This window comes from Dromaius novaehollandiae, chromosome 5 (genome assembly GCF_036370855.1).
Source record: "Dromaius novaehollandiae isolate bDroNov1 chromosome 5, bDroNov1.hap1, whole genome shotgun sequence".
NCBI lineage: Eukaryota > Metazoa > Chordata > Aves > Casuariiformes > Dromaiidae > Dromaius > Dromaius novaehollandiae.
The window spans coordinates 31,974,881-31,987,723 of NC_088102.1; the positions used below are offsets into that span (position 1 = coordinate 31,974,881).

At 42.0% G+C, this 12,843-nt stretch overlaps 1 protein-coding gene across 3 annotated transcripts in view; it reads left to right on the top strand.

Moving 5' to 3' along the window:
• Positions 1-514: 514 nt before the first annotated feature.
• Positions 515-12,843, top strand: part of PRKD1 (protein kinase D1) — a 153,945-nt gene continuing 141,616 nt past the window's right edge. The window contains exon 1 of one of the 3 annotated variants that reach the window (XM_064512402.1): positions 515-997. In XM_064512402.1, coding sequence (XP_064368472.1) covers positions 806-997 — 192 coding nt within the window. In that variant the 5' untranslated portion in view covers positions 515-805. The remainder of the gene's footprint in view (positions 998-12,843) is intronic. The other 2 variants (XM_026100254.2, XM_026100255.2) reach the window with 2 other exon arrangements.

Below are 12,843 nucleotides of genomic sequence, written 5' to 3' on the forward strand. Positions count from 1 at the left end.
AGGAGGTCCCGGTCGAGCAGAAGGAGCCAGGGACGGGCAGGAGCTCCCGCTCCCACGCAAGTCTCCCCACTCTCGCACGGGATCAGCCGCTGTCACCCAGCCCTGAGGAGCCCACAGAGCTGCCTCGAAGCGAGAGAAAATCCACAGCTTCCTCAGGCCCTGCCTCCACCTGCCACCAGCTGCGGCCAGGGCGGGCGCGGGGAACGGGGAAGCCGGGATGAAGGCAGCTCTGAAGGTATCACACAGCGGAGGGCGACGGGGAAGGGGGGGGCGCCGTCGGCCCGGGCAGGCTCTGCCCTCCCCGGACCGGGGCGGCGGGGCGCGGGCGCCGAGTCCCGCGGGCGCCGAGGCGGCGGCGCGTCCCGGCGCGGAGGCATCCCGCCGGCCGCGGGGCGGTTTCAGCGCCGAGACGGGGCGCTGCTGCCCGCGGGGACGCGGCCGCCGTGTGGCGGCGGCGCGGCGGAGGGCCCGGCCCGGCCCGGCCCGGCCCGGCGGAGGGCGCGGCCCGGCCCGCCCCCGCGCCACGCACAGCGCCAACAGCCGGAGCGGCGGCACCACCTCGGCGGCGCTGGGCCCGGCTCCCCCCCTCGCTGTGCGCGTCTCTCGCCGCCTTTTCCTGTCTGCATCCTCCCCGCTCCTCCGCCCTCCCCCCCCCCGCCATTTTCGCCCGGGAGGAGCTCGGCGGGACTTCCCTGAAACTTCGCGCGGAGCTCGCCCGGCGCCTCCGCGGCGGCCGCAAACTTTTCACCGCGGTGCCCGCGCCTCCCTCTCTCCCTCCCGCGGCGGCTCCAGCGGGCAGTCCTCGATGAGCGCCCCTCCGCTGATCCGGCCGCCCAGCCCTCTGCCGCCGCCGGCGGGGGCTGCTCCCGGCGGCGGCGTCGCCTTCCACCTCCAGATCGGGCTGAGCCGGGAGCCGGTGCTGCTGCTGCAGGACTCCTCGGGGGACCTCAGCCTGGCCCACGTCCGGGAAATGGCTTGCTCCATTGTCGACCAGAAGGTAAGGAGAAACCCCGACCTGCGGCCCGCCGGCCCCTCTGCCCTCGGGCGCTGCGCTCGGCTGTGAACTTTCCTCTCCCTGGCGGCTCGGCTGCGGGGCTGAGGGGACCGACCGCAACTTTTCCGTGGCTCTGCTGCTCTGCCGCCCTCCCCTCACCCCCTGCCCTCCTCTTCCCCTCCCTCCCCCGGCCCCGGTGCCGGGAAGGCTCCGTGCGGGATGCTGGCACGAGAACTCGGGTTTTATTTTGTTGGTAAGGGACGCAGTTAGCTGTATTAATCGCTGCTATTAAAAACAAACCCCGGCCGGATCTATCTGCCTGCTTTTTAATGCTTCGGGAGGCCGGGGGCGGGAGAAACCTGTCAGCTGTGATGGCAGCGCGGCGCCCTGGGGCAGTTTGTATGTTGTCCCAGCCTCTGCTGGGAGAGGAAACTTTCCACTTAAAAAAAAAAAAAAATACAAACACCAACAAGGAAAACCCAGTCCCGGCAGCCCAGGATTCACAGCGGCGCTCCTCACCCTTTCCCCCTCGCCGGGCAGTGCGGGTGCCCCGCGCCCCGCGGTGACGCCCGACCCGGGCGCGGAGCTGGGGGCGGCCCCGGGGGCGCCGCCGGTGCTGCCCCTTGGCAACGCCGAGGCTTGTGCGAGCTGGGGGGGGGGTCGCACCGCAACGACCCCGCGCCCGCTCCGCCGCCGGCCGCTGCCAGCGGGGCTGGGCGAGCCCAGCGCGGGTCTGCGGAAGGCGCCGCGGCCCCGAGGGTCGGCAGGTGCCTCCGCGCAGGGGGGCGGCGCGGGGCGCAGCGGGGCCGCGGCTGCAAGGGCGGCAGTCACCTCGCTGCCCCCGCGAGCCTGCAGCATCGCGGACGCCGCGAGCCGGGGGTCTGGGGCGCCTCGCGGAGCGCCGTGGGAGCCGCCTCGCTCGCAGCTGCCCCGGAACTCCGCTGCCCGCTGTCACTTGGCGCTTCTGTGCTTTCACAGTCATGTTGTGTGTTAAAGTTATACTGCGCCGCTGTGTGTTGTGTGAAAGGTCCGCATGGAAGTACTCTAATGATTTTAAGGGCTAAAAAGTAAGACTGCCAGATATCCAGGTTGGTTATAACGGGAAAATTTTTTCTTAACCGCTTGTTTTTACTGAGGTAAGATAATTTCGGGCTTTTGCTCTAGGTCTCTTCATAGAGTCTGTCACCTGAACCTCACTAAATACGGTGAACTTTCCCTTTTTTTGCAGCCAATAAGGTTTTCAAAATGGTATTCAAAAATGGTATTTTTAAATTTTGGGGTTTTCTTAGTTTAAGAAAGGGTTACCTGCTTCATTAAGTTAAATTCTGAAGAAAGACATACTCTCTGTTCAACATTACTGTATTTGCTTTCAAAACTAGGCCAAAGCTTGTTGCTTGGTCGCACAGAGATCATACGCAGGTTAAAAACTTTTACTAAATATTTGTTTACATATATGGTTTATAATGGTTATATACATAAGTTTATATATATAACCATTTATAAGTTGGTATACTAGCAATGTAAATATGCTAAGATTGTTGCATTCATTGTCTATATTTTCGTGCTTAAGTAGCATATACGTTTCATAGGTTTATAGTATGCCCGAGTCTAATCTTTTGTATTTCCTAACGATTTCCTAATTTCCTAACAATGTATCATTGTCTAAAGAAAAGTAAAAGTGTTGTCTGGTCCTCCAAGAGTCAGACTTCATTGAGTAAGTACTGGCATAAAAAAATTTAAACAACTTAATTTGTGGCAGCTTACCGACTGTGGTTTTTTTTGAGAGACAGATAATCATTTAGGTGCTTTTCTACAGAGCATACTTGAATGAGGAGCTCTCTTCTAGTCACAGTCTGTCAGAGCCCAAATTACTGCTTTTTCCAAGGCCTTTGAGAAGAAAGTGGTTCAAGGAAAGGGAAAACTGAAAGAAAGATAGGCTTTTTTTTTCAGATGGTGGCCTATCCACTCTACAGATTAATTTGTGTGTTGTTAATTCTGAGAAATTTTGTTTTAAGCTTAAATCTGCAAGTATATATGTATATATAATTTCATTAGCATGCATCATTTCGCTACACATAATGGGCTTGTTTGCATGTACGAAATTACGTATTGACAGGGTATCTAGAACCATTATGAGGTAACTCTTTTTGCATATTACAGATTAATGCTTTCTCTTTTCCTGAAATGATTTAAAGTACTGGTTACCCTTGATATTATGAGAAATACTGGTTTTCTTTTCTCAGTTAAGAAGGAATCTGTACTGTAGTGTGATCTTTAAACAATATATTCATTATTTTCAAGTTTCTTTGGGGTAATGAAGTAGGTAGATGGTACCTCACAGGTAACAGTGTTGTCCTGAAGTCACTCTTTGGTCTGGATTGTGTAAGTAATAAAGAGAAGATGCAATTCTGTTGTTTTCTTTTGCAGTCCTATTAGACTGTTAAAATCAACTGTCTCTCTACCATGGTACTATTAAAATGGTAAGCAAGAGGATTGCTTAAATACTTATTTTTAGGATTGTGCTGACTTATTTTCAGTATCAGTTTCAGATGGTCTGTTTATAGAGAACCTCATTCATGGTAATGAATGGTATTCAGGTAAATACCTGAATATATATACCTGCGTATATGATATTTATGATCCTTACTTTGCACAGATTTATAAACCAACTTAACTTAGTGCTACACAAAACTTATATGAACTAAGCTTCTTACAATGTGCAGACTAGAGCACATGTAGGCCTGAGCAGGATGTGACTAGTTCTTATCTGTGTAGAGGTGTGTGTGTGTGTGTATACATACAGGCATACACAAACACACAGATATATAATATGTGTGCACATAAATACACAAGTTACTACTAGCTGTATTATACAGTATTTGCATATATTTAGATTAATAGAGTTTAATTATCACATCTAAAGTATAAAGTTTAGGTTTTCTAATTTTGGAAGAGAGTCCAATTACAGTAATAATATTAGTATATTATATATTAGCATATATTATATAACTTATATGACATGAAAAATGGAATGAGCAAAGTGTGTGTCTTTCTCCATTGTCAATGAAAAACATTCCTTCAGGAATATCATCCTGAGATAGTGGTACGGAAATTTATTTAGCAAGTCTGAAGATGAAATAGAACATGTCAGTTTTGGGCATAAATTCAAGCACATTTGAATCTGTTAAGAACTGCTCTGAAGACAACTGAATTTGGTTCCCTTGAGTTTGTGTGTTTCGTTTGTCTTTGTTAGAACCAGTGTTACGAACACCTTGAGACTTGCTCATGTGGGGTTATTTGTTCTTCAGTTGAAATGGAATTTTAGCATTTAAATTATGAGGTAGCTCTCAAGAAATTAGACTCCACTGCAAAACGTGTGTCAGTGTTTGACTTCTAGGCTCACTCTTTCACAAGAGGAGTGGGAGAGTATCATGAAATACAGTCTTTGTTTTCTGAAGATAAATAGTTGGAATTATTGCCCTTTATGGGTTAACTGCACACAATGAAACCACTTTTCCAGGGTGAAAGTAAAATGCGAAGCACACTAAGTAGTAAGCTGTATATTGTATATCACATTACCAAAGACCCTTTTTTTTTTAATTTTACACTTTTGGCAGTTTTAATCTAAATATATAGAATTTTAATACAAAGGCAAAAATAGTTGTTATTTACATTTTCAGATTTGTTGAAACTACTTGTCATGTTTAGCATCTCACATGTGATGTGCTGGGGAATTGTACTGGCATTGTCAAGTTTCAAAAACTTTGAATTCTCAAACAAATACACGATGGAATTATTTGACGTGAGAGTATGGATTTTATAAAACAGCCCTCACTTGAGATCAGAGTTTGCCTAGGCCTGCAGCATTTGAAGGCAGAGAAGTTGCCAGCAGTAGGACCGTAGTCTCAAACAGCAAGATACTGTGTCATCTCTCTTGAGCTATGCGTGGCTGACGGCCCGTGGACTGTGATGTGCTGAGCTTTGGAAGCTTGAGCCAGCTTCAATATAGACACAACTAGCACCATAGAAGTATTAGGCCGCTTTTGTGTGCGGATGTGTGTGTTTTAGTTTCTTTTTAAACAAAAACAGAATAAACAACATTCGATCCCCACAGGCTTATCTTCCTACTTAAGTGTACCTACTTAAGTTTAGATTGCCTCCTAAAAATAGTGTTGTAGATGGTTCCCTAATTTGGATAATACTGAAATGTCACAGTCAAAAATGTTACAATAATAAGAAAACAAAAGATAAGCCATTTCAAGAATGAATGACCTTCTTATTTTTTGTCCTTTTCCAAGTGGCATACTGCACCTGGAATACTGTGCCTAGACTCATCTGGATTTTTGGAATTCAATGATTAATATAAGAGAATTGTCACAGATCAAACCAAGAGGCCTTTTAAGTGTTCCTGTATCTAATCTCCCCTCTGGTAACTGAACTAAACATTTTTAGGAACAGTTACTCATCTGTTTGTGCTCCTGGCTGTCCTTGATAAGAGAAATCTAACTTATTCCTAAGTAAATAAAACAGGAAATGAAAAGAAAAAAAGTTTTGTTTTGTTTTCTGAGGTTAGAATCTCTACACCTGTGGCCTCAGTGGAGAAAGGAGCTTTTCTAAGGCTTGGTATGAAAATATGCTTAACCTTTTTTGCCAGGGTTTCAAACAACCACAGAAAACATATGGGGTTTGTTTATATGGAAGAGATATCATCTTTTTGTTTTTATTATTTTCAAAATCTACATACTCTCCTAAATATGCTCTCCTAAAATAAACAATAGCCTGATGGTAATGAAATCCTTTCCTTGGGGGGGATGGGGACTGAGGAGAAAATAGCTTACTAGAAAGAAAGATTTTGTCCCCCTCAGAATATAAAGAGAAATTGTGAGTTTTTTTCCCCCATTCTGACCAAAACTCTCCTACCCTCAGTTCAACACATGGACATAGAAGTTTCATATAGTCACTGCATATTTGACAATAGTCACATCCTTCCTATGTTCTGGAAAAGTTAGTATGGATATGCTGTTTATCTGCGAAAGCTACATTCTTCAATTTTCAAACTGGTGTACACTGGTAACAAAATGTTAAACTTTTTTCCCTAAAATGAATCTTTCTCTGATCTGATGACTTCTTTCTGTGTGCATTGTGAAAACACAAAGCTGTTAAATTTCACTTCAGGAATGTGGGGTGCTTTGTCATTAGGCATGTAGCAAAATGAGACTATTTTTTTTAATAATCTCACTCTTGTAAACTCAAGTGAGGCTTTTGATGATTACCATTTAATCTTTTATTGACTTTACACTTACTGCTGTCCACCCTGGAAACTGTTTGTATGTAACATTAGTTTGTAAGTTAATTAAAATTGTTTTAGAAAGTGTGTGAGAAAATGCTAGAATGACTTGACTGGGATGAAGGGGAGTCAGTTTTAATTTGTTTGAAGAAACTGTGGGATTTTTAAGAAATGCTGAGTTTGTTATCTATCCTATCAGTGATTCAGATGAAGAAAGTTAATCCAGTGCAACGTATTTATCTAGAGCATTTGATAAATCTCTTCCAGAGATTAAAGGCTATCAAATGAATTCTCACAGAATAAGAAATAAAATGGAGCTTTGGCTAGAGGACTTATTTGTAACCAAAGCAGTTGACTTTTTAAACTTTAAAAGAATTACAAAAGAAGTCTTGTGTTGCTTTTGCACTAGACCTATTGCTGCTTTTCCCAGAACACCTATAACTTCCATAATGGTTTAAAAACATTTAAGATGAATAAGCCTCTCTCATTGCAGATGAGGTGAAGCTATATTGCCAGAGAAAGGATAAAACTTATTAAGTTTCCACATTTTCCAGACAGAAGTGTATATGTGAACACTGTATGGGATGTGCTCAGTGAATTTGACGTATCTGGGACTATTTGTACGGCACAAAACTTACGGGGCATGAGCAGTGTGGGTGACCTGCAAATGCAGAGTAAGCCTGGTGCATCTTGCTGGCACAGTGAGTTTACTGGTCGTATGCAGATGATCTGTACATGGACTAAGTAACGAGACTGATAAATCCAGTATGTGTCAAATCCTTGTGTGGTTTTGTGCAGACTTTGCCCATCTGTAGTCCATGTTTTTCAATCACTTCTGGAATATCCACACAAACAGACAAGAATACTTGTTCTTTTTGTCCAGAAAAGAAATTTCTGTGTTTGGAGAAACCTGGATGTATGGTTAATGGGTGTATTATACTCCGGTTACTTGCAAGAAAACAAGCAGACTTCTTATGGTCTGTATATTATTACCCTTGATTTCTTATTATTTTTTGTTGTACATGAAAGTATTTTGATTAAAACTTTTGCCAAATGTACATTTCCATTTTTTTAAAAAATTTTTACTTGCTTATTTTTTTGAGATGGAAAGCCAGACAATTGTTGTAAGGACATCGGTGGATTTTTTTAAGATATGGCTATGTGACATTAAAAATTAAAATTGATAAAGACAAATTCAATATAGTGAGACAGAGAATTAAATTATCCCTCTCAAGCAACACATGATAAGCACATGTATTGTTTTGTATGTTTTTTTAATTACTTTTGTACATCTTGTGAGCCATCACTAACCTGTTAGCTTTGCTGTCTACTTGACCTGTTACAGATTTGTGTTGACATTATGAAATACGGCTGGACTTAGAATTGAGTATATAAATTAAATGCCTCCCTCAGGTGTTTACCCAAAGTGTAGGTGTTTTCATTTTAGCTACCACTCGCATATTTCTAAATGCTCTTCATCTGTCAGCAAATGTTGTGTTTCTGCCTCTATGTACAGAAGTGTGTGCTACAGACCTGATCTATTCTATTTGATTAATCCTCCTTTGGTAACAAGTCTTGCTGTATATGCGTGTTATTGTTGAGTCACTGCAAGTTTTTGACTTATGTTTGGCTCTTGCTGCTTGAAAGAAGACCTCTACTTAAAATTTTCTCCTGGAGCTACTATACACTCCTCACATTACATCAAATTTTCTATTTTGGGATAGTTCTGAAATCTGCCTTAGGGTGTGTTCACGTAAAATATTTGTTTCACTTTCAGTGTTAAACTCCAATGTCTCTTACGCAGGGTTGTTTGTAGAGGTTCTGTTAGAAAAGCTGCCTGAATTTTGTTAGTCTTATTAACTCTAAAAGAAAGCGGATTAAGTGAGAATAAAACAAATTATTCTCCTTTTCCCTGAGATGCCTTTTTGCTCCATCTTTGCCAGTGATTTTGTCTTCCATATATCTTATGCTTATTGTGCTTTACCACTTTGTGAGAAGAGACTTTGCATGCAATGCCTACCCATGCTTGTCGAGGAGGGGGCCTCACAAGGGGTAAGCTTGAATACCCTGTGTGAACTTTTCAGTGCTCTGCCCAGACATCGCCTTTGTTTACATTCTTCTGGCTTCTGGAGCCCCCTTGAATTTCCAGGATTTTGCAAGCCAATATAGATTTCTTTCATAGGCTTTCGATTTTACTTCCTACCACAAGACTTTTAGTACTGCTAAATTTTCTTTTGCTTTTGGATTTTTTTTCTTAAATATTTTTATCCCTGTAATAAACTAAAACAGCAATGACAGACTTGATGTCACCTAAAAAACCTGTGTTTAGGATTAAAATAACTTGTACATGTCTGTCTTTGAACTTTTTAAGACCTCGAAACATGCACTTCAAGTGAGCTACTTCATGAAGCAGATATTTGCTTTTGAATTCTCTTCTAGTTTTATTTGCTGGATAAACTTTTCTGAAGTTAGAAAGGTAGTGCAGTGTATCACACTACAATCTAAAGGTAATAGTGTGGACATCTTAGTGATATATACACATACCATAAAGCTAGACAGAAGTTCCAGTACCTATCACTGTTTTTCACTTTCCCTTCCTCCATGTATTTGTGGCTTTCTTCTCCTTGTTCCTTGCAATTCACTTTTCTTCTTCAGCTGAGGAAAACTTGGTCAGGGTAAGCTTTCACTTCCTGCACCATGTAAAATGCATAACGGTATTGTGATAGTGTCTCTCAGAGCTTAATAGCCGTGGTCTGCTGTCTGTGCCTGTGCTGCAGCCAGTATCAGCTCAGAAACAGTGTAATGACATTAAAGCTAGAGTATACGTGGTTATTTTGATCAATAGCTTTTATATACATGTGTATATATATCTGTAAGAAACATGAATGTATGATATCTAACCTGGATCTGGGATGTTTCCTAACGGAAGGAAAGACGCATTTAGTGACTTTTATTAGTGGCTGGCATAAAATGTTCTTTCTAACCTCTGTTTAAGCACAAGGTGTATGAATAGAACATGCAAAGCATGACCACGGTTGCCATCTATAAGCATCTGTCCTGTGCTCTTCAAAAGAGGCTTATCTGAACATGTCCTGTGCAGTCTGGAAGCATGTTCTTTCTTCTCTTTTCAAGTTATAAAATAAGTCAACCTTGAGAGAGAGATTTTTTTTTTTTTTTTTAGAAATAGGTTTTGTTAGCATCTTGTCAAGTGCAAAAGTGCAGACAAGACACAGCCATTTCTGGGAGCAACATTCTGGCAGTGAGGCAGTTTGTCTAAGAGATATTTATCCTTAAAACTAGCAACTTTAATGGCCATACTTCTTGCCTTATTTTTTCCTATCACCTGGGAAATCTTGTTGCATGCACATGGAAATTACTAATGCTTTTGGACCTTACTGGAAAATGTACACTATGGGCTCCCTCTTTGTGGTTCCACAAAGTAAGTAACTTATGTCCTTATGTAGTTTATGGATGCTAGGCTGGAATCTATATTCAAACTGAAAATAGTCCTGAAAGCCCCTTAAGTCTTTGGGCCTCAAAGGGATGTTTATATGATATAAAGTTTTTAAACTGGGTTTTAGTCTATGGGATGAGTGTTGTGGGATGAAGGAAACATAACCCACTGGTAAGAGGGACAATATGGATTCTTATTGACACTACTGTCAGTCTTGGTGCTATATCTAGCTGTAATACCTTTCACATTTTGCTCTGGAGTTCAGTCACCCACTGCATCTGCTTAAAGGGTTGCATTACAGGTTCACTGTCTGTTTACATTATATGACTCTGGGTGTGCAGCTCATACGATTCACTGTTCTAAGTGCTGGTCTTATCTGTCTGAGGGTTTCATATTGTTCTCCCCACCCCCCAATCAAATAGGAAAATGGGAAAATTCTGTACTGACAGCCTAAAATGGAGCCTTTAAGATATTTGCAATATGTGTGAACTTATGCGTTTGTTCTGGTATGTTTGTTATATCTACCCCTAAAAAGAAAGTATGCAGCAAAATACGTAGAATATGGGTAGGAGTCTGTCTAGGTCTAAAACTGCATAGTTTTCACGGTGCTTTTTCCCAGAGAGCTGGAAGTCCTGCACAAAATTTTTAGAATAAAAAATTTTGTGGAGTGAAAATTGAACCAATCTGATAAAAAAAGAGTTTGAGTCTGTGTTGTGGGCAGTGGGATTAGATTAAGGGAGGGTATCTCTTGATAACAGATTACATGTTTTTATCCTAATTTACCAAAGAAAGTGAAACTTTGCTTCTCTGTCTATATGTCATTGTTCTCACGTAAGATGATGCCTGCGTATGTTTTTAGTATGTCTGCTGTCCTGTTTGTCACAACAAACTTAATAGATCCTTATAGCAGAAGGAGCTAAGGTAACCGTTAACAGATTATTAGGTGAAACGTTATGAAAGGCCCTTTGAACAAGTTCCTCATGTTTCGGCTGTTACAAACCTATCCAAACTTCTCTGCAGCTGTTATGGGTATAATGGTGCAGACGATAAAGAGGATGACACAAAGAAACATGGTGGTGCAGAAAATATGATAAAATTACAAAATTTGGAAAACAGAATATTTGTGCTTCATATCTAGAAACATACTACATAGTCTGTCTTTAATTTGCATTTATGATCATGTTCTATTTTTTCATGCTATCTCAATTTGACCCCCCGCAAAAGACAGATTCTGAAGCCTACAAACTAATGCCAGTGTGGACTTTCAGTTGTTAATCTAGTTTAAATGATTACCCAAGGTAAACTTATTTTTTCCTTCCACTTGGTTTCTTTTACTTGGCAACTGTCAGAGAACGCAGGGGGTTCTGAGCTACCTTCTGGTGGTGCCTTGATCCCTGTCCACAAATACTTGGCCATTATAACTGCTTGATGTGAACTAAGTACTTTAAGAGGAGTTACAAAGGTGATATAGCTAAACTCTTCTAGGCCACGGCAGATGGTAAAACAAGGGACAGTGACTGCAAATTACAGCTTGAGAGGTTCAGACCAGACATTAGGAAAAACTTCTTTCCTAGGAGAGTAGTGCAGTGCTGGGACAGATACCCAGCGAGGTTGTGGAATCAGTTATATTGGATTTGGGTAAACAAAGCTACCCCTGAACAAGGGCTAGTGACCATAAGCGAGAAGTCAGCCTACATAACTTCCAGAGGTTCCAACATTTCTGTGATTCTGAGTATATGCAGTTCAGCACGATCAATGTTTAAACTAACATTCAAAGCACAGCAACAGCATCCGCCCCCGGAAGACACATCTAAAATTTCTTTAGGAATTGACACAGCCTATGTAGGGAGTTAATCAGCCTATGGGATTTATTTATGCTTTGTGTTGTATCTGTAGTCTCTTGTTTGTCTCTGATTGGGATATATGAAAATTAAAAGCATAATTCATGGTAGTAGTATACTTGTAAGAGGCAGAACCAGATGATAAGTATCTTTGAGAATATGGCTATTAAGGATGTGTTACATTAGTCAACATGGTGCTTTGTATAAAATCACTTAGTGTATTTGAAGAGGGAAACAGAGCAAGGAGAGAAGTTTTGTCTGGTAGTGAAATATTCTTACAAAAGAGAAGATAGAAAATAGTTTTTCAAGCTGTTTTCTAACAGTGCTTTTGAATCTTTTTACCTAGGGGCATACATCTGTCGCATTACCGCTTAGTATTTGCGTTATGATAGGACTTTAGTAAATGCCAAGTTGTATACAGGAAGGAAGTCCCTGCCTTCAACAGTTTGCAGTTAAGGTGTACTGGATAGCTGATTAATACAACATATCTCAGAGCACATGGGATGATATATCGACATTAAAACAGCAGTTTTTCGGCAGTATCTTTGAAGAAGGTGCTATGAGAAGTTCATTTTAGGCATTACGCAGTCATGATAAAAAGCACAAACTTTGTTTAGTAAAAATCGTTAGTAAAAGGCCACAGCACTTTGGATATGAAATGAAGACTTCAGATGTAAATGGATTAGAAATAAGAAATATGATAGTAGTAGTAACAGGAGGGGCCTAGTGGAATGGTTAAGGGTCAGCCTGTGCAGAGATGAAAAGGAGGGATGATAAGATGAAATAGTAAAATAATCTTTGCAGCAGATGGATATAAGTGGAACAATGTGTGCTGTTTCAAGGAAGGAAGAGAATATGCTGCTTGAGAAGGGAACTGATAAGGGCATGCTTGATTTATCTGTCCCGACAGGGAGGACATGTGCACGTTAGATGTTCCACAGGAAAAAGATGCATTATTTAGACCCCACCTATTAGGGCTTAGAGAGGAGGCCAAGGTGAAGGCAATGCTAAGGTTACTGAATACTTAAAAGAACAGATAGAGGTGCTTTGTTGTGTTACTTGTTGTTTTTTTCCTCCCTCTCCACATATGCTCACTTTTCCTATGCTTCTTAACAGGCTCTTATCGTGTTGTCACGCTACCTAATTTTAGGCATCTAAAGTTAATATCCTGGACTGATTGAAGACAGCTGTTGAGCAAACTAAGAGAATACTTAGTCTAAGAGTGAGCTAAAATTTGGCTACTGAGTGTTAACATATCTTAACAGGT